At 42.8% G+C, this 27,904-nt stretch overlaps 1 protein-coding gene across 1 annotated transcript in view; it reads right to left on the bottom strand.

The window, feature by feature from the left end:
- The window catches only part of GLI3 (GLI family zinc finger 3), a 206,551-nt gene extending 186,297 nt beyond the window's left edge, over nt 1–20,254 (bottom strand). Inside the window, exons 1-2 of the mRNA XM_032183473.1 lie at nt 20,233–20,254; nt 6,142–6,304 (exon numbers count right to left, since the gene is read on the bottom strand). Coding sequence (XP_032039364.1) covers nt 6,142–6,265 — 124 coding nt within the window. The 5' untranslated portion in view covers nt 6,266–6,304; nt 20,233–20,254. The remainder of the gene's footprint in view (nt 1–6,141; nt 6,305–20,232) is intronic.
- Nucleotides 20,255–27,904: the final 7,650 nt, after the last annotated feature.

Below are 27,904 nucleotides of genomic sequence, written 5' to 3'. Positions count from 1 at the left end.
AATAGCATCAGGCAGAATGAGTTATTACAGTCAACGACAAACCCTAACTTGATGACTGAAATTTTATTAGTAAGCATAAAGGACCACGGGTGCACTGCTCTGAATGAACACGCATTTAATCAGCTACTCACATCAGATTACTATATACCAAGACACACAGCCCACACTTAATTACAACCTCGACTACTTTTGCTTGTGATACTCCCAAGCACCAGGAGAGCTTACCCTCCCCAAGGATAGGTACCTTCTTTGAGGTTATTCTCATAGGATCTGGCTGCAATTATTAGAACAGAAGTACGCACAAAATCTTTTACGTTCAGGTCTCTCCCTTGACTTTTTGATACCACTGGATGTAACTATTCTACCCTTACTTTTCATGGTACCATGTGTCACCATTACAGGTGGGAGCTACTTGGAATATTTGTCCTGCTGAAAAAAAAAAAAAAGAAAAGATCTCAGAGAAACTTACACACCAGAGACTGTCACTTCCAATATCTAATACTAAAGGCTGTTGTTTCCTCCCTCACCTGAAAACGAGAAGCGAGCGGGGCCTCTCGGCTCCCTTTGATTCCAGCAGAGGAGGAGGGGATCTCCTGATCGCTGTGCGGAATCAGGTCTCATATAATCATTCTGGGACTCAATTTGCAGGCCGCTAAAATAGCGCAGGCAACGTTTCTTGATACCCAACAATCTCTTTTGAACCCTGACCTCTCAACAGGACCCTGAGCACATCAATCCAGCTAGGGGGCCACGAACGGGCATTATGATTAACACCTACTTTATGGTGAGCTTGAAAGCAAGCAGCAGGACTGGTAACCAACTGAAAGTTTAAACAGGAAATGTGATTCCTATGGAGTTGTAGGCTGCCGCATACTCTCCTCATTCAATCCTGAAAGAACTATTAGGAAAAAGGAAAAAAAGAGACCTGGATGAAGCTGGCTCTTCTTCTAAAAGAATCAAAGTGGACGAATGAACTTCCTCTCATTTATTCATCTATCAAGCTTGGTTTTAAGTTACATCATCATTAAGATAATAATTTCTGCTTTCTATCACTTTAAAGCATGTTCTCAATAACTATCTGATTCTGATAAAGGTAGTCAAGTCCACAACCTACATACGTTTATAATTAGCTTTTTTTCTAAGGCAGAGTAATAGGTTAATAAGAAATATCGGATTACACTGGAACGAGCTCACGGGTCAAAAACTAGACAAAACACATCAAACTGAAAATAAGTGCTTGCCTGTCAGACACTGAAGGAGTCCCTATACAATAACTTCATTGTTCTATGGCAACTTTAAAAAAATCAGTTTCGAGTCAAAATGTGCAAAAGTGGAAAACATTTTAGTCACTGACAAAACTCGCAAGCCAAGCAGCAAATAATTCAAGGCTAAACACAGTATTAAAATCTCCTAACATTCTCCAAGCAATGCTGCAGAGCACAGGTTTGCCCCAAAAAAACATTAATTCACCCTGCACAGTAATTCCCTGTACTTTTCAGAAAATAAAATGAATAATCAGTTATATCTATACTGCAGATTCAGTGAAAAAAATAATTTGCATGTAGATAAGGGCTGTGTTGGGTTTGCGTAGGTTTTTTTTTTTTTTTGGTCAACACCTCTTAGGATGTACTGTAGCAATAAATCTGGTTCACCCACAAAGCAGAGCAGAGTGGAGCACTGAGGTGGCCAGCCCGGGACAGCATTGAAGCTGCTGCCTAACTGTAAGCATGCAAATACCTACACTGGGCCCAGTGGGGCTATTCCCATGCCCAAAGCAAGGCAGTTGTTTGCGAAGTTGCTGGAGAGGAGCTCAAGACCTGACTGCACTGCTCTCACTCTGGTGTGCTGCTGATCAGGCGTGTACGAGCAGCCGAGACCGAACCTGCCCGTGTCGGCACTCAACACACTTCAGCACAAGGCAGCTCCCCGTGCACATCCCTGCAATGCTGAAAGCGTTCGCCTGAAGGCTGGTTTTTAACCTTAGGATTACCTAACGTTACAGGAAGTGCCACATGATCCAACAGAGGTCCAGCAACACAGGTTTCGTGACCTGCACTATTAGCTGAAGGCTCCCCGAGGGGAGCGTAAAGCTAACTTGAACATATTCAGAGATACACTTCTCTTCAGAAAGCCGCTCCATGCACCACTTGAAAACCTTTCTGTGCATGCAGCAGTTTTCAGGATGATGACCTAAATCCACGCACAGACATTGCAGGGAACAGGGTCTTACCATTTCTGATGCCCCAAGACTATCACTGCAATCATGAATCATGGCAGGGATGCGCGCACAAAAAGAGAAGGCCTGACTGCACTGCACTGCACCAGGGCAGCAAGGCAGACCAAGACCCCAGCCTCGGTATTCCCATATGATACCAGTGATGTGGTCAGGACATAAAAAAACTTATTTATCTGTTACTTTACCAAAGCAGATCAGTCTGAGGCTACCAAATCACTCAAGACACAAGAGTAAGCTTATCTTATACCCTAGCAAAAAGTTTTACTCATGCAGCCTTCTGTGAATAAGCATCTCAGCAGTTTTCTTCGCCTTTTTTTCCCCTAGCAGTAACTAAACATAGCAGTCAAACAAAGAAGGAGGAAACGAAATTTGCAGAGAAATACATCCTAGCAAACCGCATGCAGTTTGGTTGAGATACACTAAACGAAGCACCCAGCAGAAAAGATCAAAAGCCTGCAAAGACAAATTCAAAACAAAGTAAGAGAGGTTCCAAATTACAAAGTCCCACCAGGCATCAGAGTGCACCAAAGATTTTTTTGTTTTTACAAATTATGATTATTGTTTTTTTAATATAGTTTTTTGATCACACGTGTTTTAAAAGAACTTTTAATTTGCTCCAGCACTAAGACCTTCCCCGCATGTTTGGGCCTGGAGCACATTTTAATGGCTTAGTTATAAATCCCTGAAATTACGGGTTGATAATGGAAATGCTGGCAGGCCCTTATCTAACACAGTGCAAGCATCTTAGCGATAGAGTAAGAGCTTGTGGATAGGTGAGTGCAGCAGAAATCTTTTTGCATTAAGCAGGCACAGTAACTCAGCAAAAGTGGCTAACAAACTCTGGCCATGCTTGCTTGTTGCTGGAGCCCACTGGGAAGCTATTGCCTTGTGAGGGGCATCCCCAAGTCCAGGCTCATACCTTTCGTTGCAGAGTTAGGGTTAACACCAGCTGCCCTTCCACTTCACCTTCCCCACCTTCTTTACCTTGCGCATAGGTCTTACAGCAGGCTCTTCAGTACCCAGTTTGCACGTGGTAAGATTTAAAAGGTTTCCACACCCAGCATTCATTTTAAAATAGTTTCTACTACTGGGTGTGTTACCCACTTTGGGGAACTGTTGAAATAATGGTATTTTCTTTGTCATTAATGTATGCTTTTTCACGATTGCAAGCTTTTCATAAAAAAACATAACTAATAGCTTTCAACTTATTTATGAGCCAAGTTCTGGCTATTTCAGAAAACAGCAGAGCTGTCTCTCAGACAGCTGTCACTCAAGTACATGTTACCCTGCAAACTTTGCTAATTAATGTGTTGTCCAGAAAGAGAAACACTGATATTAGACATGTTTACAAGGTGACATTGATATGATAGGCAGATGTCACTCTGCAAGCACAGCAGAGTCTCCTGACAAAGACAGCAAGGTTGATTCTGTTTCTCTGTTATTTTTAAAGGTATCTTACCTTGTTTAAGAGAGCATTCAAATGCAAATCACAACAATTTAACATAACCAGAGCCCCCTGCAAAAAGGAGGCACTGAATCAACAAAAGCTGCAAGTTTTGTAGGAGTGGTGTCTTGTATCAACTGATGATGTTTCTGTAGTAATACTCATTCCAGCATTAAGAACAAAAGATGCAAATGAGATGATGCAAGCCCAGGTCTTATGCAAATTGGTCCTTTGTAACCAAAATTCATTATCATGACAATCACATCTGCAAGAAGCAAAACTTTAAAACATTGCAACAGTAAAACTTAAATTCCTAAAGTTTTGGTAGTAGATTTTGTTTTGGTACATGCTCCATGAAACCTTTAGACCAAGAGAAAATTCTTCATCTCCAGGAAGGAATTTTTATCCCTGTGAAGCCCAACCCTGTACCTCTGAATTTTTTTTGCTTAGTTACACATGAAGGCAGATTAGAAACCCAGACCTTGGAGGTCCAGGTGACTTCCCTTAAGTATAAAAAGACTCTTGCAAGAAGACCAACCTTTATCCACTGAAAGTAAGAGGTTACTACCTTAACAAACACAGGCTTAGGCCCCAGGATGTGTACCACATTAACATCTCCATCCATTAACAGGAGAAAATTACAGTGACAAAATTTTCTAGTTATTTATTAGACCTAGAATCTTTTCAGCTCCTGGGAGTTTGATGACACTGACATGCAGTAATACACCATGCAGATGCAGCAGGTAGATACTAACTTATAACTCCCAATAAGCTGATAGGTAGAACAGAGAGAAAATGATTTGACCAAACAGTTTTAGTAAACCAAGTGTCAGAATTAGACAAAAACATCCTGAAGGCTTTACTTGTGGCCCTCTAATTGAAACGTTTGATGATACTGCTAAAGCTAGCCCAAACAGTCAAGAGACGTGTGCCAATATTGAGTTTGAGCACAACCCCCCCAACACATGGAAGAATATGTATATGTGTGTAAGTGTGCATCTGTCTGAGAAGTTGGGCCAATGTGGAAAATCCTATTATTGAAAAAAAAAAAAACAAAAAACAAAACACAACACAATGGGGAGCTCTTCAGCTAATGTGAACCTCTGTAATTCTATTGACAGCAATGGATCCGTGATGACTTACACCAGCTGAGGATCTAATTTCATGTGCCTTAGAAAACTGATGCAACTTTTTCCATAGCTGTTCAAAAGTTTCTGTATTCTCCTGGGGATCAACTTGAACTATTAGGTCAGCAGGTGCTGAGTTTGCTTTGAATCTGAAGTCCAGTTCACATAGAAGGATGCTGGGACATGTGCCATCTAATTTTTACTGACCCACAGAGATTCCTCCCCTAGTATGGCTGGAGGATTCGTGGATTTTCTGCTTTACACAAGTTGGAGACAGATGGCTCTCTGAGAAAGCACAAACCTTTCTTCAAGTTACTGAAGTGAGAAACTGACCTGGACCACAAGACCAGATATCAGAGTGAGCATGACAGAAGCAGAAAGGGTGGACAGAAAACATTTTGCCAGGGATCCACTAGGCCTCCAAAATATGCAGAAAGCCATTTTCCATTTGTAGCAATTACTGGACTCATTTGGAAACAAACCAACCAACCAACCACCAAATAATAGTTCATCTGCAGCTACCCAAAATCCATAGGGCCAAACTCTGCCTGCAGTTCTTCAAGCAGTTTTTTTTTTCTTAGCTTGCAAAGGGAGTTTAGTGTTAGCAGAGACCAATACACTTGGCCCTCTTAAACTGAACAATGAAAGGGCTGGGCTTGCTCTCACACACTCTCTGGAGAAGCAGAGAATACGTAAAATTGTCAAGTGAGGTAATCTCTGTGGAGAATTAAGTAAACTACTCCATTTTTGCAAATCAACAAGTTATGCATTCACAACTTTGAAATGAACTCATGGGAGGATATGCTCGTAGCCTGATGGTTTCTTGCTGGCCATTAAAGAACTCTGGGGAGGTGGGGGCAGCACTTTGGGAGGAGCAAGTTTATTTGTGAAAGAAGAAGAGAAGACAAAAGCCCTTCGCCATTAATTTTGACAGGGCTACTTCTGTCTCTTTTGTATTAACTAATTATCCAACTTGTGTAAGAGATTTCAATGGTAAAACACAAAGCGCTCACAAGCCCTGCCAGGCTAATCAAGACAATTTCCAAAACGCCGAAAACAGGAACTTCCTATAATAAATAACTTTGCACATTTACATCTCAAATTAGAACATCTGGAAGAAAAAAGACCATGCCTGATTCCAAAACAGGCCTTATTGTGTCCTACCACTTTTCCATTACCACCACCACCCCCCCCCCCCCCCCCCCCGGTTTGTTTTCTTTAGCCTTTCCTTAGAACAAACACCAATCCAGGTGCAAACGCTCAATTCACAAGGAATGTAGTGAACATAAAATTACCGTAGGTTTGGCTTCTAGTAAATCCCTGCTGTTACTCACCATTGGAAGTTGTGCTGGAGGCAACAGCCTTCTCACTGACATCTGTTCGACTGGAGCATTTCACGATGGAATTCTCCACTTTTTTCTTCTCCGTCGTGGTAGAGCTATGGGACTGCGCCTCCATGGTGACTTCTCATTACTTCAGCTCTCCTTGTCCTAATACCTGAATGAAACAAGAGAGTTGTACGCTTTAAGGACCATTGGAAAGCTTAGCCCCAAACCCTTCACACTTCTCAACTGAAGAAGAGCCTGCAGCACAAGTGTGTTAGCAGGCCAGAGGACATTTCTGGGTGCTCATCAAATCAGGTTTGCATGCATGAATTCCTGAGGAATTCAAGGAAAAGCTAACACTAAAAGCAAGTATGTTTGCCTTTAAAGAGAATCAGTATCACAAACCTCTACACTGCTTGATGGATAGGTCTTTTTTTTTTTTTTTCAAGCCTCTGGGGTTTTAATGGACCCAGGGGAAAAAAGCCAGTATTTCTCTCCTATGTCCACAGCACTTTGGAACAATGCAAAAGAAATCAGACAGACATTCATGTTGACTATAGAAGCCAAATATTTAAATTTCAACATTCACACTATCTGAACACAAAGCAGTAAGAATTATCCTGTCTATCTCTACACCTTGTCCTACTTGTGTAAACATCTCTCATTTTGTTTGTTCAGAAATCTAACTCAAACAAAAGTGCATTGGAGCAACACCCTGAAAACCACAGGGAAAGGCAAATATTATTGCTAGTGGCAGCTAATGAGATCACTTTCCTTCGCATGAAAACTCTGAAAATGGAAAGCCCTGCAGAGGGGCCTGTCTGATTATTCTGCCTTCCCTGACTCCTCTCAGGGCCATCTCCAGCAACACGTTCATTTTATACCCCTCAGATCACTTCACCTTCTTCTCAGAGGTTTTATACTCATCACGTAAACCTAAAAGGGCCCACAAGCATCCCAAATGGCACAACTTCTTGTGCAGCCTCACCAGGCCACCGAGACCGCTCACTCGATGCACACCAAGCCGTCCGCGTGAGCTTTCCACCAATAACTGGTATTTAGCACACACCATGCTTAGAGCTGAAGTGCTTGTGCCGGGGTACTTTGGACAAGATCCCATCCAACAACAAAAATCAGTAATAAATTAAAGAGCACGTTTCCAGCTCCGAACAGCACTGCAGTCATTAGCTAAGCAGGTCCGAGATGGAAGTAAATTGTGCTGTTCTAGAACAAGATTTAAACAAATTCAAGTAACAAAGGCTTCAAAATAAGCCACAAACTGAACTATAATGAAGTGTAATTACATTAGCAACCTGTTTCCCCAATTCTGACAGTCCAGGAAGAAAAAAAAAAAAAAAAGGCAAAAAAAAAAAAAGGCTACAAAGCCAATTCATCACAAACACAGCTGTCTAGTAAACCTTCCCCTTTCCCACCTCCCTGGTAGGAGTTCTTTTTAATAGCACAATAAAACACTCCAAAGCCTCATTGTTATACAGTAGGGATCAAAGAGGAGCCCAATCACTAAATGAATCATTATTCAGCTGGGCAACACAGCCAAAGAACTGGACTAGATACCAGAGCCTCCCTGCCACTGACCTACTGGTCTACCCTTCGGCAAGGCATTTTTCCCTCTCCAGTTTCTCCCTGGCTAAAAACTAAGCATAACGGAGCTTTGTCTGCCTGGACAGAACACACTCAAGAGTACTTTCAAGACCTACTTGTTAAAGCGCAGTAAATATTATCGTGACCTGAGAAATGACTTGTAACAGAACACGGTACATGAAGGGGATGTCAGGTGTCTTCAAATACGAAGCCGGAGAGATCTAACAATACTCAAATCACCCCTCATTTGTACCCAACAATGCTCAAACCTTGAGGTGAGATCTCACACAAGCTTTGTAGAGGACCTTTCCAAATTTCTCATATGCTTTCTCCCTCTTTCCCTTTGCAGACCCTATGCAAAAGCATTCGCAGCTTCGGTCAATTTTCATTCACATTGCACTTCTCAGTGCCTTGTGATGGCAGAAACCAGGAGAAGCTAGCACTGCTGCCAAGCTTTGCAACTCATGCAGCCCAGAACATGCTGGTTTTCTCTGCACAGCCTTGGCCACATGAGCTTCAAAATCTGCCACTGCCCATTCTCTAGCCAGTGCACAAGCTAGTCCTTCAATGTGCTCTGACTACTGCCATTTGAGTTACATCATATTCTTGAAAAAGAACAAATTTCAAGGCTTTCTCTGAAGGAGTTTTGAAAGCTATACATTTCCATTTGTGGCTATTTTTCATCTGTTTGGCATTCTAAGGGCCAAGTCATCTATTGAGGCAGCGTTTTCATTTACATCAATGAGTTTGGCTGTGTGAGAGCTTGGAGGGGGAAGCTGCAGAATTTTTCCCTCATTTTCTTCTGTCCTCAGTCCCCAAGCCTGTGTCTTTGGCTAATAGTCGTGAAAGGACACAATTGTAGCCACTCCTCAGCTAAAAAGGAAGACGCCACATACTTCACCCCACTTCACAAGGCCAGCAGAGTGGCATGAAACACATGGGCAAAGGCCATGAAAATACTGACAGGTGTCTATGGCAGTCCAGCACCTCCTGAAACGCCGATGTCTGGGCAGATAGGAGCAAGAGACACTCACGTATCTCCACCTCCTTCCCCTCTCCACCATGGCAGGACAGTGCCTCCACTACAACCTGATCCTAGTGCTGCCCAGAATAGGACAGAGACAAAGGTACAGTAAGGAGGTAACACTGCTTTAATCTCCTAAAATGCACCCTTGGATCATCTGTAATTCAAGAGCAACATGTGGCTGCCCAGAGAGGCATCCATCCATTCCTTAAATTTTTGTTTGTTTTAATGCAGAGACGACTAGGAGATGTAATCCTGTATTTCCTAACACTCTCTATCACCCTCCTGCTGTACGCTACCTACCGTGGACAATGGTGCAGCACGCAGGTCTGAAGTAGCAGCTGAAGTGGAATTTTGGACAGAAAATTGCAGAATTGGCTATGTGCTAATATAAACATCTGCTCTTGGTACCTGTTCTGGTTCATGTCTGCTTAGTTTACATATAGGAGGCTGTTTTATTAATGTCAGCACTGAAGAGAGAGCATCACAAAAGTAAACTTTCTTGCTCAGTCCCACTCTGCATCACTAGCCGATGGCTGCGGGCGTTCCCTCCTGTGCCTTCCTCCCTCTGCTCCCAACCCACGCGCGTGGTCCAAGGGCATCTGCAAGAACTCCAGCAGCTCCATCAGCGCTGCATCAGCTACGTGGTGATAAGCACAGCTACAGAAGACAGAAAAACCAGGGAGATTGCAGGACTACCGATAGAAGGCATGCATTTTGGGGTGTTTTGCCAAGCACGTCTGATATGGAAGCAGACAACTGGAAACCAATATGGTGCCCGAAAAAAAATCTTTTTTTTTTCCATGAACACAAACTTAAGCCCAGGTTGAAAACACAAACCAGACACACAGTTCTTCTAGAATTTTTCTCTGTAATTTTGGCTGTGATTTTTATTTTCTCTCACAAGTTGTACCAACATATGAGAATTGTCATCTGCAAAAGAAAAAGAGAAAAAAATAAAAGGTCCAGGACAACATGAAGATTCATTTCTACTGGCCACTAATCCCTATCAAAAAGCACTCCTAAAATCGGCCAGCCTGACGTCATCCCCACATTAGAATACGATGGGGTTTGCTTTATCGTGTACATGGCTCTCGCAGCATGTGGGTCAGTGACTTCCCGGATCCTGCCCCCAGGCCTGAGACAATATATATCTCTTCTGCAAGAACAAGCTCCGCATTCAAAAAAAACAGAAAGCTAGTTTCTGTCAGCTATCCAGCATCTCCATGTGCATATGAATGGCAAGAAAATGCTATAACAGTATATGGGTGAAAGTCTGAACTTTCATAGGTAAATAGAGGGATAAACATTCCTTCCTGAAAGCAAACATTCATGGCTTTTTCCCATTCAACCATGCTTGAATCTTTTGTAATATCCCTAAAGCCTGAACCCCCTGCACAATTAATTCCAGACCCCCATTTTCGACCTAATCCCTCTCAAAACAGCAACCTGCCTGCAGGTGTGTCTCTTCTTTCTGAATCATAAATGTAAACTTTCACAGACACATGTTAAATTGCAAAAAAATTAGGAACAAGCTTAGTTACACAAGGAAAACTGTCTCTTTTAAAAGGAGTATCAGCAAATGGCAATATGTTGGCAGTGTATTTCAAACAAAAAAAAATCTTTCAAGCAATTTGAAATGATATAATTTCCGGTCCTTACGTATGCTGGTCATAAAACTGTGCCTCGCAGTAGTAAAAATAATCATATTAGTACACTGGGGGGGTGGGAATCTCTCTGTTCACTTACTCACAATGCCAACTAACTGAAAGCAGTGGAGCAGCCCTGTCCCCAGAAGAGCAGGAAACACGACCCTTTCTGAACATAAACGTCAGTTTTACAAGAAATCTTCAGCTCTGCATTCCTTTTCCTCTCTGAATTACTTTTTAGATCATTGTTTTTATATTTAATTAGTTTTAAAGGACCAGATCACGCCCATCTTTATTCATGCAAATAGTCTCACTGACTTCCACAAGAATACCTGCTTCACTGTGAGCTGTCAGGAACCAAAATCAAAAACTGACAATTTGCTTGTTAGAATGGGTTATGTTTCTTGCAAACTTAAACCTTCTGCCTTTATTAGGTACGTTTTCGAGGAGGTATCTTTTAATGCATAAAAAAAAAAAAAAAAAAAAAAAAAAGAGCCTTTCCCAGTTTCATTTGAAGCTGCTGTAGTTGTATTCAATTCATTAACAAGTGGTTTGCATCCGCTGAGAAGAGCTGTCTGAAATAGCAGTGTCACAGCATTCATCATCATTACATCAGCAGTAGGGAAGTTCAGACTGATTGCTATCAGCAACCAGAGTGCCCCAATCAGCGTGCAAGCAAACATAGCATGTTTAATTTTTCAGAAATGGCTCTGGGTATTTAGGGTGTTCATAGGTACTACTTTGATCCACACTACTGGAAGCAGTCTTTGGGGATACAACACATCTTGAACAGCACAACTGTAGGAAAGTGAAAAACACAAGGGGAGGCACGAAGAACAATCAGGAAATTACAGTCTCTCTCAACCATAAAGGACCCTTTATCAATTTTATCAAAACCAGTTACACTGTTCCTTGGGATTATTTAAGGATATAAAAAAAAAAAAAGAAAAAAAACTGTCTTGTTCAGACACATTCAAATGCAAAATTTTCGTGAGACAATTCTATGCTATTATACGGGAGCTGTTTCACGCTGATTTATACAGGCTTGATTCAGGTACATTCAGCTTCTAAAACCCACCTCGATTTCAGCATTGCTCTTCATCAAACCTGCTGGCAAAGCTGCACTGCCAAAGTTACCCCTGACAGCACTCACCGAAAAATACACGAGTAGTGCTCAGGTATTTTCAAAAATATATTCCAGTTGCAACACTAACCTCCTCCTGGTACACCAAACCATTTTTATAACAGCTATAGGAACTAATCTAGATGCTATATGTTTTCTAACTAGTTTCATCTTTCCTCAGTTCTTTGTAAGCTCAGTCAGAACTCTGCAAACCCCATTAACTACTCCTGGGCAAATTTCATGCAGATTCGTCCCTGTTGAGCCAGCTGGTCACAATGAGACTAAGACTGATACAACCCAAGCAAAAACTTAAGTCTTATTGGCAAAAAAAAAGTCTTATAACCACTAAGAATAAAAATACATCAAATCACTAATATATTGGGGGAAAAAAAAAAGGTGCCTTATACTTCACAATACTTATCTCTGTATAATTTACATGCATGATTTATAAATGCGCTAGTTGCGAACTGCATACTTCTAAATCTGTTTTGAAATGCAAAGTAAAATTAGAAAAAAAGACAAAACAAAATGATTGGATCAGATAGGCAGATTTGTTGCTTGAAATTAAAAAATACCCCAAGTTATAGGGCACCATATGTATTAATACAATCTTTCCAAATTCATTACTATCTGCTGTCTTTTCCTGTGGGTTGCTTTCCTTTGATTTCTTTCCCCCATAAAGACTGAAAAACAAGTAGACCTAAAGCCTGGTTAATGATGATCTGATCTGTTCATGATAGGTTAAATAGCTTGTGGCAACAATAATGCAGGATCACAAACACAAAGGCAATCAGCTAGGCAAAGCAGTACTATTATCATCCTCGTGATTAAGATCCTAAGTGAGAAATTATTCTATGGAGTACATTGAACTACTGATCAAGTGTAATAATTGCTTGACTCCAGAGGAATTACATTTGCTTACATCTTTCTGGTGCAGATAAACTGAATTGCCAAAAGTTACAAAAAAATATTTAAAACATGCCCACATACAGCAGGATCAGCAAAGATGAGAGTGACAATTTCTACTGAGGCAGCACCTCGGCTGCACTTCATACACATCACCCACATACTCCTGCAAGTAGATTATCTCTGCTCCTGCTACGGTATTTATCTTGCTGTTAAGTGTAACTCCAATTAAATGTTTTTACTATTACTTCAACAGATTAAAGCCTGTATCTAAATAAAACAGCTTTCCACATGGAAAGCAGTGATTCATAGTTTCTTACCCAGGAAGAAACAGAATGTAATGGATAACAGGACTGTGGGATTTGGGTCAAACTGCCCGACTCCTAACAGCCCCTCTCTCCATCCCTCACAGAAGTTGCTGTCTGGGGACAAGCAGCACAAGGCTGAGGGTTACTGAGCTAGAACTTACAATACATTTTAGTGGCTTTTCATTTCAGAGCTGATACGTCCTCTGAGGTTAAAATTTATAATCCAGCCATTATCCAAGACTCTTTAGATTTAGTAACTGAACTTTACAGTGAAAGACCCATACCCAAACAAAACAAACTATGCTGTTAACACTGCATCTAAATATTTACTTTAATCAGATGGTCTTGGGATTCTTTCTATTTCTCATTTTAACTTTGACTCTCTTACAAACCATCTAATCACAGAAAATAAAACAAATTTTATTTCTTAAAAAATAGGAAGTGCCACATACTTTTCAAGTCTCCAAATCAGTAAGTATATACTATGGCAGGAGAGGGAGGGTGTTAAAAACAGCAATACGCTTACCCTTCACAAATCATAACTCCTGCCCAATTAAACTAATATTGTTAGAAAATTCAGAGTAAGCTTGTTTTGCAATCCTGCATGCCCTTGTCCTTCAAGCTGTAGAACAGGAAAAGCTCTAATAATTATGTCAAAATAAGATTACCTGTGAAAGAATTAACGTGGAGGAATAATCTCCTGTGGACTGTTTGTAGCAGCAGTAGGGAAGTTTGAATACTTACTTTGAGTTAAGTCTACATTCACTTTTTGCCCATATTTTTCTTCAGGAATTCAGTAGCACTAAATCCAAAACAAACTTAAATATTAGCATAGTGACTTCCTTCTGTAAAACACTTGTTTTATGAAACCTGATTTAGAGCATTCGTATGCTCAAGATTTGAAGGGGCAGGAATATGCCCAGAGGAAGACAATCAGCAAGTCTTGCTGTGTTGATAACGAACCCTACGACTTCCTGCACTGATACTGTTATTAGCACCAGAAACATTTATGCTGAGGGTATACAAGGCTTTCTACTTTCCCCTCTCGCTGGTATTTCAACAAACAACCTGGTAAAGCAAAATTACAAACATTTGTAATGGCTCTGCTTTGCATTATCATTTATTTAGTTCCTCAAATAAGAAGTCGCTACAACTGCCACAGAAAAATGCCAAAATATTCTAATTTTGAGAGCTAAAGCTAACCGTGAATTCCAGTGGCGAGACCATTTTCTTCCCACTTTTTGCTTTATGTCATCAATCCCAACAGATGAAAGTTTCTTTAGAATCAAAACTAGACCTATATATCAGTGTCAATCTATACAGGAACTAAGCTCAAGGAAGAACATATTTAATATACAGCTATTGCAGAGATGTGCCTTCTGTTTTCAACTTATGATATGCAAATGAAAGAAGAAAAGACTGTATCCGGTATTTTACAATTAGCATTTTAAAACGAGATTAAAGGACTCGAGTAGAACGTTCTTGAAAGCGCCATGTTTTGATCACCATTCCCACTCCTGGAATCCCATTTATCTGCTCAGCACACTTTCAGGTTACGGGATGCCTCGATCCAGAATTTCACGTTCTAACCCAAGACAGATGTTTTCACAAGTAAAAGGAGCAAGGAAAGCTCCGCACAGCCGAGAAGGACTTCAAGTGTGAAAGGTACTTTATAAAACTTTATCTTCAGCTTTTACAGTTTATTTTAGGTTTTACACCTGTCTCATAGTAGCAGTAAAACTGTATCGTGATTCCTTCAAGTTTTTTTTTTTTACCTTGACAAAATACAACAGCACAACTCTGAACTGCTGCAGTACAAACTGCTTCAAAACCCACTATCCCTCTTCGAATCGTGTAATCACAGCATTATCCAGCTGTCTGATTTTCCAAGAAAAAAATCCATAGTGACTTGAAAAGATAAGGAAAACCACACCAGACCACATGCCCTGCTAGTTATGAATCGGTAGTGCTAGGATTTCATTTTAATGCAGGCAGTTCAGAACAGCAGACATTGTACTGAAGCGACACTAACTCGATCTGTGTTTCTGACTATTCGGTTTCAGGTATTCATACATCTTATTTAATGAAGGCTTCATTCTCTCAGCAGCTGGATGAAGTACTCTTTACACACAGTTGATTTGCTTGACATTAACAGATTTGTATATAAAGAAAACAGAATTTCGTACAAAGCAGCAAACGCTGCTGAGGGGAAGCTCACTTCTTGAACCACTGAAAGGTTAGTTGGGTCTGTCAGCCCTAACCTAACCAGCAGGTACCAAAAACACACAGCAGCATTTTGAGCATCATTTTAAAAAGGGAGTATTGGTCTTGGTAATCAGTGAAGGAAAAAAAAAAAGAAAAAAAAAAAAAGGAAAAAAAAGGAAGGAAAACAACTGACAGAACAGTGACAACTTCAGCTAACAAAATTATTCCACCAGATCTCTGGTTAGTGGATTCTGATCTTACCAGTTCTGATACCCAGCAACTATTAGGAGACAAATGTGTTCTCTCCCAATTAGTTTGTCCCTTGTTGCAATCTAGATGTTATTGCAGGCATTTTTAAAGATCAATGTACTGTCTTGTTTCTTTTTGTGTTCTTAAAGAGAGAGACAAACCAACTCTTCAGATCAGCAGCCAATTTAATTCGCATTCAAGGTAATGCAGGTACAATTTATATGTACGGCGTACACCACAACAAAACCACAGTGTGATGCCAGGGCAATCTTTAAGAAAGTTTTCCCCTAGATCTCCGCAGAAAGCAGCCTTAAAAGAAAGCAGGGATTAGAGTGAGCTGGAAGGTAGGGAGGGGACTTACCTCAGACCCAGCCAAGCGGAAATCAGAGCGGTAATTCTACAAGTCGGCAGAGTACACTTTTAGAGCTATAATGGTGTGAAGAAGTGCTGGGCAGCATTGCCTGAAGGCAGCACTAATACACTGATGACTAATGACTGGGCCATGCAGACAATGAATTTGGGGGCTGAAAACTAACAGAAACCACGCAGCACCTTGACAAATGGGCTTTCAAAATTTCATTCATTGAATAACCTTTAAGCACAAAATTGGCTCAAGTTCTCCTGGGAATAACATGACACATGTTGTTGGACAATAAGTATTTTCCTTTTTAATTAAAACTATTACACCAAATGCATAAACATGATTACAGGGAGTGAGATATAAGAGTTAACTCTTTCAGAGCTAGGAAACAAGGCAAGACCCAGAATGCGAGGTGCAACACCCACCCTTCCTTCATAAGGGTCAACAAATCCCAGGGTTAACTACCTGACTCACTGAAATTCACCACTGGCAGAATACATTTTCCCTTCTTTGACACTTAAAGGAGAATAAGAACTTCAAAGGTATGTTTAATGAGCTGCTACAAATACAATTGGTTAAAAGAGGCTCAGAAATTATGTACTAAAAGCTATGCTGTGCTTAGAATTACAACAGGAGAAGTCTCGATCTAAAGGGCCTAGTCAAAGTCAAGCCCCCATAAAACAAATCAAGCCTCACATAAACTTTGTAACCTTGTGTACTGACAAACACATTAAAACAACAGAATCACTCTTTAAAGGGGCTCTTTTTTCAGCGTAACTCGCCTTCCAATTTGGAAATAGCAATTTTGGCTATTTTTACAGACAGAATGAAATATCTAAAGTGTCTCTAAATTAACAAGTACCACTTGCCCTAGACAGCATCGCCTTTAGCAGCTCCTAAAAACTTCAGAAAAGGATCTTAAAACAGGAAGCTTAGTGAGCTCATAAAACTGTTGTTGGAGCCAGGAACACATAGCATATTTAATCTGCAAACTGTGAGAGTCTACAATGATTTCAGCAAGATCTGAGGCATGCCCTCAAGGTTTGCTGGGATCTGGGATTAGGGAGTTGATAAGAACCCTCTACTGCCCATGGACATGTTTTTCTTCTGCAGTTAAACACAAATGCATAGAGACGTTTGACTGCTGCTTGGCGTTACTGCTCAAGTTATATAAAAGCTTTGCAGCTCCTTTTGCTGTCAATATATCAAAGTTAAAAAAAAATCATCAAAGTGTGAAATTTCATTTAAAGTCTTTGCCAGTCTACAGCTCTATTTCACAGACCTATCAAATAAAAGTAAAGATGAAAAATACACTGAAAGAACTTGAAAAGTTTGCAGCAGCACCCATGCCCTATTTTTGTTTATTCTGTCTCATTTTATTTGATTTTAAAGTATAACAAATCAATTGCCTTATAAAAATGACAAAGTCTAAAGGGAGGATGTCTATAAAACCTATGCTTAAAAGACAACTTGAAATCATTATTACAGCTGAACCTTTTGTTGAATAAAAAGCTTCCTCTGTAGCCATTTTAGCATTTTAATTGCCTAACTGCAAGTTGGCAGAAAATTTCCTGAATCTTCCAAAACAATCAGAATGACTACAGAATATGAGTGCCAGAAAAACTAAAGCCTTCTTCAAAGTATTCTTTAGCTAGGGATTTACAACAATTGCATAAAGAAGAAAAGTCTGACTTTTAAGATAATCTACTATAGTCTAAAAGCATTAACATTCCATTACTAAGGTTTTCCTGAGGATTTCATGACTCATTGATTCACTCTTCCTTCAAGTCTGCTTTTTCTTTGTACATTACTGTCTCTATATAGCTGAGTGCATGCAACACTGATCATTAAACTGCTTCCTTCCATAACTCCAAATAAATCCTGCTTTAATAACCATCAGATTCCTTATTTATCTGGCAAAGATGACTAACTTTTCACTAACACTCTGCAACACAAAAACATGCCATTCCTTGCTTGAATACACAGGATGAAATTCAAACACACTGCAGAGTGCAGGTAATGAAATAGCCTTCCCAAAAACGAGGCAGGAAGTGTAACTGAAACTTTTGAGGGTGGGTATCAAACGCACACATTTATCACGTTAGAAACAAATAAATAAAAAAAAAATAAGTAATCTGCGAGATGAACAAATTCCATCTCAAAACTTTAACAATTTGGTTCCTCTAGCACCAACTCCAAAACAAACAGAAATGATTTACAACGATCAATACTTTAATTTCTCAGTTACAAAATGTTTTTGTGTTTGAAAATACACAATGTACCTTTCACAGCTGAAGATTACTTATAGCCGTAAACGCTGTCTTGGCCACTGCATGCGTTCTCAAGCCAAAAACATTACTCCACTTAGGCAGGAAAATGCAGGTGATGTCTTTGTTTTGTAGTACTTCCGCAGAAATGCCTTGGAAAACAGCATGTCATACTGAAAAGCATGTGCAATTATCTGAACGCAACTGTGCATTCATTCAGGCACCTTAAGCCATAGTTTTACTTCCACTTCTGCTTAAAAGAGAAAGAGTGTGCGTACACTAAGGGAGCGCACTTCTTACTCATTCCTCTTACTCATTCAAAATCACATAATCCCGCTTTTAAAAGAAATAGTCCTCCCCCTTCACGCAGCCTTCTCTCATAGTTACTATTATTTATGTTTTTAAAATTGGGCTATACACCAGGCTGATAGTATTTACATACTAGCTAGTTAAACCCAAAGCTTCATTGTATAAACAGACTCTCAGGAGGCTGCCTACAGTTTACATTGTTAGGCTCATTCACCATTACTTTGGCTATATATTTCCTCAGCTGAAAACGCAGTGGTGTGGTCAAAGCGATTTTCACATTTTAAGGTTACTTTACTTTTAAAACACAGCATTCGTCTTCCTTCAAAATAATCGTGACATACGTAATTAAGAAAGTGTCAGATCATCATTAATTTTTAATAAAGGACCTAAATGAAATAATTACAGGAATCAATCAGTGAGGCACCTTTCCAAATTACAATGCAATTGCACAAATATTCAAACTACTTAAGGCTAGTTCCTGCAGATTTCACTACGTAACCTCGCTCAGCACCAAAAGCAGTTTTGTAACACGGAGGGAGGACGAACTTGCTGATTTCTCATTATTCTGCTGACTTCAGCGCTTTCAGAACAGGTACCCGCAGCGCGCGCAGAAAGAGGGGGCAGCGGTGCCCTCTGAAAAACGTTTGTTAATTTAATTAGCCGCATTATCTCAGGGCCTCGGAGAAACTCCACTTCCAAGTTTCGCCGCAGCACGCACAAAAGAAACGAAGTGTGCACGTCGAAGCTTAAAAAATCACGTTTATTGAGCCTTGCAAATCAAGCGGGAAGTAGCAGGAGCGCAGCGGCGACCAGCATTTCGCTGTGGACGGCCAGCCAACGCTCCTTTAGTTAAGTAGCCTCGAAAACGTGACACTGTATATCAAGTGGACAGCTATCCGTACCTTTGACTAAAAGGCTCTCTGAGATCCATACAGCCCATCATTTCAAACTGAAGTGGCAGCTGGAAAATGTGGAACAGCTGGCAAGGAGCTGAGAGAAAATGTTTTACATAAATATATCTACATACGAACTGGCAGAAGGCCACGGACGCTGTACCCAAAGGACCAGATCAAAACTATGCACCAGAGGGTTAAAAAAAATAAATAAAATATATGGGGGGTGGAGGTGGGGGGTGTGTGGGGGGGTCCTTTTACCTTTTCTCTTCACGTGGTGTGTGAGGGTTTGGGAGTGGGCACGGCGGCGGGCGAGCTGGCGGGGAGGAACAGGAATTGTGTGTCAAGGGCCCGGCTTGAGGGCTCCCTGGAAGCGCCGAGCATCCACTTTCCTCCCAAGTTTTACTTTAACTTTTCCTCCCTGACTTTAACTTTCCACCCCCAACCCCCACGCGGGGCGCCCACCTCAAACACACCCCGAAAAAAACAAAAACCCACAAACCCCACACACACCGGGGAGGGACGCAGCTTCCCCTCGCCCCTCGGGCTGTGACAGCGCCCCCGACCCCATTTCATCCCCTTTATTCCCCGTTAAAGTTTCCCCACACACACGCACACCCGAGCGCCAGCCATTTCGGGGCCGGACCCCCCCCGGGCCCTGAGTTTGGGGGGGGGGGGAAGGGGAAAGGGGTCGGGGGTCGGCGAGGGGGGCTCGGAGCCCGGCGAACAAAGAGCCCGCCGCCCCATATGGGGGACGAACCTGCCGCCCACGACCCCACAGCACCTATGGGTGAAGGGGGTCGGGGTCTCCCGCCCCCCCAAAGGGTGGTAGCGGGCAGGGGAGGCGGCGGGGGGGACGTGGGGGGGGGGGGGTGCTGGGTGCTGGCTCGCCCCCTGCCCGCCTCCCCGCACTTTTTTGGGGTTTTTGGGGGGCTCTGGTAAGCCCAGCTCCCAGCCTGAGTGCTGGGCTGGCATCGCCGAGCCGCTCCGAGGGAAAGAGCGGAGGAGGCGGGGAGGGGGGGAAAGAAAAAGAAGCAAAAAGAAGAGGGAAAAAGAAAAAGCCGCCGCCTCGCACCCAGCAGCCCAGGGGGGGGACACACACACAGGGGGACACCCCTCGGTCCCGTCGCGACCCCCCCGGCGCTGTTTTGTCTCGGCGCGGCCGCCGAGGAGGGAAATAAAAGCGGGGCGCCGTGGTACTCACGTGTCGGAAAAGTTGTCCCTCGCCTCTGCTCGCCGCCAAGTTTTACAGATGTTGCAGCGCCAACGCCGCCCCCTCCTCCCTTCTCCTCCTCCTCCTCCTCCTCCTCCTCCTCCTCCTCCTCCCAGCGCTGCCCCCTGCCTCGGAGCAGGGGAAAGGCTCCGCTCCGGGACGCTCCCTACTCCTCAGCTCCCTCCGCTAAACTTTCCCCCCCCTCCTCCCTCCGTCTCCCTGCTCTCCCCTCCCCGCCGCCCCTCGGCCGGGCTGGGGTGGGATCGGGGTGGGACGGGGCTGGGATGGGGCCGGGACGGGGCCGGGATGGGGCCGGGCGGGCTCCCCGAAGCGGCGGCGCTGCCGGGGGCGGCGCCCCGGGGTGCGGGTCGGGCCGCGGCCTGGCGGGCTGCGAGGCGCCCTCTCGGCATGACACCCCCGCTCCCCCTTCCTCCTCCTCCTCCTCCTCCCCCCGCCGCCATCCCCCCGGCCCGGCCCGAAGGCGGCGACAGCCCGCCCACAGCCGGGAGGCAGCGCGGGGCGACGCCGGGCTCCCCCCCGGGGCGGCCCCCTCCTCACCCCCCTCTTCCTCCTCCTTCATCCTCCAGCTCGTCCTGCGTCCCCAGCTGCACCTCTTCCTCCCCTCCCCGGCCCCAAAAGCGAGGATTTGGGGGACAAAACGCGCCCCCCCCCCTTCCCGGTGGGCTGCAGGCTGAGAGGAGCGGGGGGCTTGAAGGCAAAGTTTCGCCGAAGCCGAGCGACTTGACCTAAAAACAGCGATTTTTGTGGGACCAGACGGAGGGGCAGGAAGGGTGGCAGCGGTGCCCACAGCTCCTCCCGGCCTCCCTGCACGACTCCCCCGGCCTCAGGCACGGCAGCTGCAGGGGAAGCCTAAAAGAGCACCGGGCTTACTCCTTCCCCTCTTCCCCCTCCTTTGGGAGCGACACCTCGGCTGCAGACCGCTCCCCCGATGCTAAAATAAAAGTCTCAGAAAACATAAACGAGCCATTTCCACAGCCATTTTCCATCAAGCCAAAGGCGGGGCCAAGGAAAAATGTATATATTTAAGTTGTTGCCATCACAATGTCAAATGCTTCATAGGCACCTTTGTTCATAACCTGGCTGGCAACAGCGCCGAGCAGAGATAGTTACCGATGTGATTCAGCAAGGTACCCGAGCTAGGACTGCCCCAAGCACGTCCCACAAAAATCAGCAGTGCTCCAAGACAGGCCCATTCGCTCTCCAAAAATGAACGACCAGCCTTTGACACTGTGCGTTTGATGAAGCTCCCCTTCACATTGCTGTCGAAAAGGTGCAGGGTTTTATCACAAAACAAAGCCGTAGTCACTCTGTGGTTTGGGGAGCCTTGGTTCAGGATTTTTTTTTTAGAAACCAAGAGAAGGCAATCTTATCTGACCCAAAGGCCACCACCACGTGTCTGAGTTTCCTGTTGTTTTGTTTTGCTTTGCTTTCACCTGGAAATATTCTCTGGGTGAGGAAAGATAGCTTTGGAGAGATGGCTGTAATTCAGGGGTGCCTTAAGCCCCAGCTGTGCCGGGCATCCTGGTTTGTGAGCCCACTTCACGGTGCCGGGAGCACCCTGGCTTTGAGGACAGACACACAGCAGCTAGACACCCCCACAGCCAGGGAGAGGTGCATGTCCTCTGACCCGCCTCACACTCTAGGGCCAGCAGATCCCCCAAACCTGGCTCCTGGGCACTGGGGGGATCATGGCATGGAGAGGACAGCAGTCTGAGAGCCCAGCACCATGATGCCATAGCCAGCGATCTGACCATGAACCAAGGGGCAAATCATGGCCCTGCATGTGCAACAGCAGAATCTGAAGACAGACACCAAGAGCTGACTCTCTTCCACCTTTTTCATCTCAGAGGACTTCCTTTTTGAGTCCTGGTATATTGTTAGCTGCCTCATCATACTGCAATAGCTATATGGCATTGAGGACGTTTTGGTTTAAATACACATTTATAAACAGGAGGGTGTTCAGGTAAACCTCTAGTCACTTTAGAGGTCAGTTTAAGAGCTATATGATTCCTTCAGATCATAGTTCCCTTTTTTCCTTTTCTCTGTACTGCCTATTTTATATTGTTGCAGGTTTTTTTTTTTTTTTCCTCAAACTTTTTTTTTCAGTTTGGATAGTGAAAGTCTTCAAAAGTAATAGGGGAAATTAACTTACACACAAGGTGTTACTTTATAAAAGACACAAATTAATCTGCTTATCAAACCAATTATAATTCAGTATTGATGAACTTAAGATACTAATTTTGTTAATAGAAAGAAAAATGTCTGAACAGGGCTATGATTTTAAAGTTGAGGACAGCCCTTCAGATCAGTACAGCCCTCTTGGACTTATGAAAAAAAGAGCTTCCTGTTTCCTGGGAGTGTGGACATCTTGTTATATCATAAAATTATATTTCATAGGGTTGGTTTTTGGTGGTGATTTTTTTTTTTTTTTTTTTTTTTTTTTTTTTTTTTTTTCTGATTCACACCAGCTCCATTTAAGGCACACATTTCTGATGTAAACAAACAAACGAACCCCTTTCATTACAATCAAATTCTATCAAAATTAAGACAGTCAAGAAATTTTAAAAACTAAAGAGCAGTTACAATGCTTTGAGCTCTGTTTATATGGAGGGGAAAAAAAAAAAAGAAACAACAACAACAACAAAAAACTTCTGATGTATTTCTGAGCAGTGAAAGTCTTGAGAGAACACAGAAAAAAACAACGAAGGTTTCTGCCTGTGCCTGTCTGAATGGTCAGGCCAAGCAGAAAATAAAAAATGAAGGAGAGAGGGTGACATTTGCCATTTGAAATGTATTGTAAATGTTTCAACACCTTGACAATGAAGCACGTAACAGAAGCTTAGAGCATCCAAGACCCTTCAGCTAAGCAAAATGAAAATGGGCAGCTCTGTTGAGGGAGTTGCCTTTCTTAAAATCTTTCATGTCTGCTTCAGAGGAATCGAACTTTAAAGAGGCAACAGCAAAACAAGAAGTATATATTAACAAAATGCATTGATTTTTCTACACATCTGTACTGCCCCTCCAACTGCCCAAACTGTGAGACTTGTCTATGTTGTTTCCCTGCAAATGGGCACTGGCTCTTACAGCAGACCTGTAATGTCTGCTGTAATGGTCAGTGCCCAAACCCATCTCTCTGACAGAAGATGCCACAGCCACGGGACATTTCTGCCAAAACTTGTATCATGCACAATCCTAGTGCATTTCTTCAGTCTGCCTTATTTCCCCACTTCTTCTCTGACTATGCCTTGAAAATAACAGGTTGTGTGCTCATGTTCCCCTTTAGCTGCAGGTAACCTGCCAACACCAGTTGCAATGCAAGAGACCTGACATTAGGTCACACCAAGAGCTGGTCTTCTTAGCGCCACCAGCAGCACCACCCTCCACTTTCTCTCCAATGCCAGTGAGCATTTGGCCCCTGGAGATTGCCGTCTTCTGTATTCCTGGTACCTGCTACCCCTTGGGCTCCTCCCCCATTATACACACACACAAAAAATTTGAAGCACTGGCACCCACCTCCCCATTGGCAGCCAGACCCTCAGCTGCTGCTTCTTGTTATCCAGGTAAGTGTCACCCCCTAGCAGACAAAACTATCAAGACAGTTACTTTTCTTGGTGTCCAAAAAAATAAAAAATAAAAAAAAAAAAAGCCCTATTGGAATAAATCCTATGAAATGGGCACATCTACTGTGCCTTCTCAGGGTCTCCCTGCAATGATCTCAGGGAGCACAGGTGAAGTACTGAAGTATGGAAACACAGCACTGATTTCTGGTCATTTTTGCAATATCCATAAAGCAATATCCATCTGGACAGATTGGAGAGCTGGGCAATCACCAACCACATGAAGTTTAACAAGAGCAAGTGCTGGGTCCTGTACCTGGGATGGGGCGACCCTGGCTATATGTACAGACTGGGCAATGAGATACTGGAGAGCAACCCTGCAGAGAGAGATATGGGAATTGTGGCTGACAGCAAAGTGAATATAAGCCAGCAGTGTGCCCTGGCAGCCAGGAAGGCCAACCATATCCTGGGGTGCATCAAGCATGGCATCACTAGTCAGTCGAGGGAAGGGATTGTCCCACTGTACTTGGTGCTGGTGCAGCCTCACCTCGAGCAGCTCTGGGCACCACAGTATGAAAAGGACATTAAACTGTTGCAGAGTGTGCAGAGTAGGGCAACAAAAATGGTGAAGGGCCTAGAGGGGAAGATGTATGAGGAGCGGCTGAGGTCACTGGGCCTGTTCAGCCTGGAAAACAGAAAGCTGAGGGGGGGACCTCATCACGGCCTACAGCTTCTTCGCGAGGGGGAGTGGAGGGGCAGATGCTGATTCTCTCTCAAGAGAACTTGGCTGCACAACTTGCAAAATGTTGCATGGCTGTCTAGCACAGCACAGAGGTCTCAAGAGATAGCTGGTGGAAGAAGAACAGAGGTATGAGGTGGTAGCAGGAGAAAATCCTCCAAGTCTGCAGGAGGAGAAGCTGGGGATACAGGGAAGGGTGTGTGGCCTAAAGTAGGATATAGAGCTGGTACATGGAAGTCAACAAATTTTGGGGGGACGTAATCTTGCGAGATTTCAGTGGAAGAGGGACTGATCCCTTGTGATCAGGATTATCTTTCTACTCCAGCAGATCATCTCTCATCCACCGTCCTTTCTTTCACTATTTAATCTAAGTAATCTAGCTAGCTATTTATACCGTACCCATCACTAGGTTTGAATGTCTTGCAATAAAATCAAACAGATCAAGTGATATTTGTGAAATAATGATATTTTCACTCACTTTCCATCTTAAATACATAAAGATAACCTCTTCTTTATTTATTTTAACTTTGCTGTGATTACTGAAGGAAAAGTAACGCAAAGATGTGTGGTTTACACATGGACCAAAAATGCATTCATTTCTGCAGGATTTTCTATACTTGTGGGCTGGCTACAGAGAAAGCCTGAGCTCTCCAGTTCTTAAGTATAAACTTTTGTTTAAGATACTTTTACCCTCTCTAATTTAATATATAGTTGCATTAAACCACGTCATTATTATGAACATTGATTTCACAAGAAGCAAGTTTTCTTCCAATAAATTTAAACTTTTTTTTTTTTTTTTTTTTGAGGGGGGGGGAGGGGGACACTGGTTTATATGAGTGTAAACATATCAAGTAAACAAGCAGAGGGAGTTTCCTATGTTTGCTATTTAAAAGAAACTCTACATACTAATTATCAGGTAGGAAGCATACAGGGAAAAGCAGAGTCTAACAGGCTGCTTCCAATAAAGACACCAAAATAATAAAATTCCACTCAGAACAAGCATAAATAATCTGTTTATCTCCTTTTTGCCATGCTATAATAAGAAATGAAATTGCTAATGGTGCTGATATTTAGGTTGTTATAATTAGCTAGATCATCATTAACATCCCCTTTAAATGATCTGGAATAGTTTTGACCTCTCTCGAGAGAATTGTCTCAGCTTCTCTCCTGACTGAGTGAGATGCTGAACTTCACCTACAAGGATTTGGCAGTATTTTGCAAGGTGTAGTCACAAGCCCTTCTACAGGGCATGGAGTTTACAGAGATTCTTCTGCTGGCAGAATTTAACCCGTTTCCTTGAATGAAATAATCAGAAAAAAAAAAAGACAGTTTTCCTAGTATATCCAATCCTACTTTAACATTACCTAGTACAGTTGTGTCTGTCATGGTGGGAAATATCATATATATAAAGGATCCATCAAAATGTCTTTTTTTTTTTTTTCCAGCTGTTGATGCAGTGAGTTGGAAATATGCATTCTGAGGTGAAACATGGCATTCAGGCATTCCCCAAAGAAATGACTAGGTTTTTCCCTAAGCTTTAAATCTACTAGCCCATATTTTAGAGTTAAAGCATTCTCAAATACCACAGAAATCTTGCAGTCTTCAGACTTTTCATCAGGTTCTTAAACAATTATTTTAATAGCTAGTTGATACCCACTGTCATAGTTCAAATGAACATACAAGGGATTCATTTGCTTTTTCTTAATGGCAACAGGAAAAACAGATAAACGGCTCCTAAGCAATTTAATCTTGGCCCTACATATGTATAATGAGACCACTTAGTGAGCATTTCTGGGTATCTTTTTCATAGTTTTAATGCTTTACCACTACAGCAGTATCCCCAGTTAAGGTTGTCCTGCGTAAAGCGTGACAGTAGTATGTTAGTTAGCTTTCCATGTGCTTTCAGGCATCCCTGGGAAGTGCTGGTTTATCCTCTCTGGCCACCTGGGTGCAAACTCAAATCACGTCAGGAATCTAGCTGGTTTACTGGCCTTAATCTGTCCTCGATGGACATTTGTCCCTACAGAAAGATGCAGCACAACATATTTGATGATATCTAGACAGGTAACATCTGGGATTAGTGAATCTAAGGAATGAATTTCTCATCCACCAAGACCTCATGTGATCTATCTATCTATCTATATCTACCTCTCTTAATCTCTCAGTCTCACATCCATCTGTCTGCACCTCTTGCTGGCTTAGTCCTGTTGTGAACAAGGCACTGAGCTGCGCACTCCCCAACTGGATCAAATAAATGCACACATATTGCACCAGGTGATACTTTGGAGGGATTGTCGGTGACTCTGCTCCCACCCTTAACCCTGGCATCATGCTCCAAATCTGGCGACAGTCCAGAAATACAGCAAATCTAGCTTTACAGCTTCTAGTAATAGATGAACAATGCCATGCAACAACATAAGGCTGTTCTGTTGGTAAAAAGTTAGTACATCATGAAACGCTAACAAGCTTGAACAGTTAGAATTTATACCAGATGAGAGATTTTCTGTTCGCCTGCAGCCAGCATACCTGTATTTGGTTAATTCAACAGAAAGATGGTCAAATGTTCACAGAGATCAAGCTGCTGCTGGTGTGAGGCCCAGCAGTGTGCAGAGCTCTTGTTAACGACAGAGCAGTCACATGCACAAATATGTATGCATGCACACATACAAAAATCCTTTTATAGCCTCTCATCTTTCCTATAGTTATTTTCCCTTGCTGGTCATTTGCATCAGCCGGTTTGAGCCCTCCCTTTTCCTCTCCTGCAATGAAAAACATTCACAAGAACCTGGGAGGAACTGGCTGTTCTGAACTTGAAACACGCTCCCTCTTTTTGAAAATAGCCTTATATTTAGTTCTCTGGTACTACTTTTAAAAAAAAAAATGTATTAATCACAAAACAGCTGATGATAGAAAATACAGTAAAGTTGAGCTCCCTCTGTCTAAATTTAAGGCCCTGGTCTGAAAGACTTAAGTTTTCAATATTACACCTAGCTAGTTACACAAAGTGAGATAAGCAAGCTTTGTTTCTTCCTAGGACCTAGCAAGCAAAGGCACAAAAGAAAGGCTGAGAAACCTGCAGATATTTGGGGAAGAAAAGACTGTGATCTTCCTACCTTTCATCACACAAATTCATAGAAGTCTTCCATGGAAGTTTGGAGAGGAGTCCCAGTGCAAAACCTGCCTTCTCCTACTCTGGTCCGGCTGTGATCCGAACCCCTGGCACTCTGAAGTCAAACCCAGTGCCAGGTGGAAGCTAACAATCACTGAGCTTCCCAGCAGTTTTCAATGTCCTTCAGCAGCCAGGGACACACATGTGCCTGTAGGTCTTAAATTAAAGCATAAACGA

Source organism: Aythya fuligula, chromosome 2, assembly GCF_009819795.1.
Source record: "Aythya fuligula isolate bAytFul2 chromosome 2, bAytFul2.pri, whole genome shotgun sequence".
Classification (NCBI taxonomy): domain Eukaryota; kingdom Metazoa; phylum Chordata; class Aves; order Anseriformes; family Anatidae; genus Aythya; species Aythya fuligula.
The sequence above is the reverse complement of the archived record's forward strand: the minus strand, read 5'-3'. Positions and strand labels throughout refer to the sequence as shown.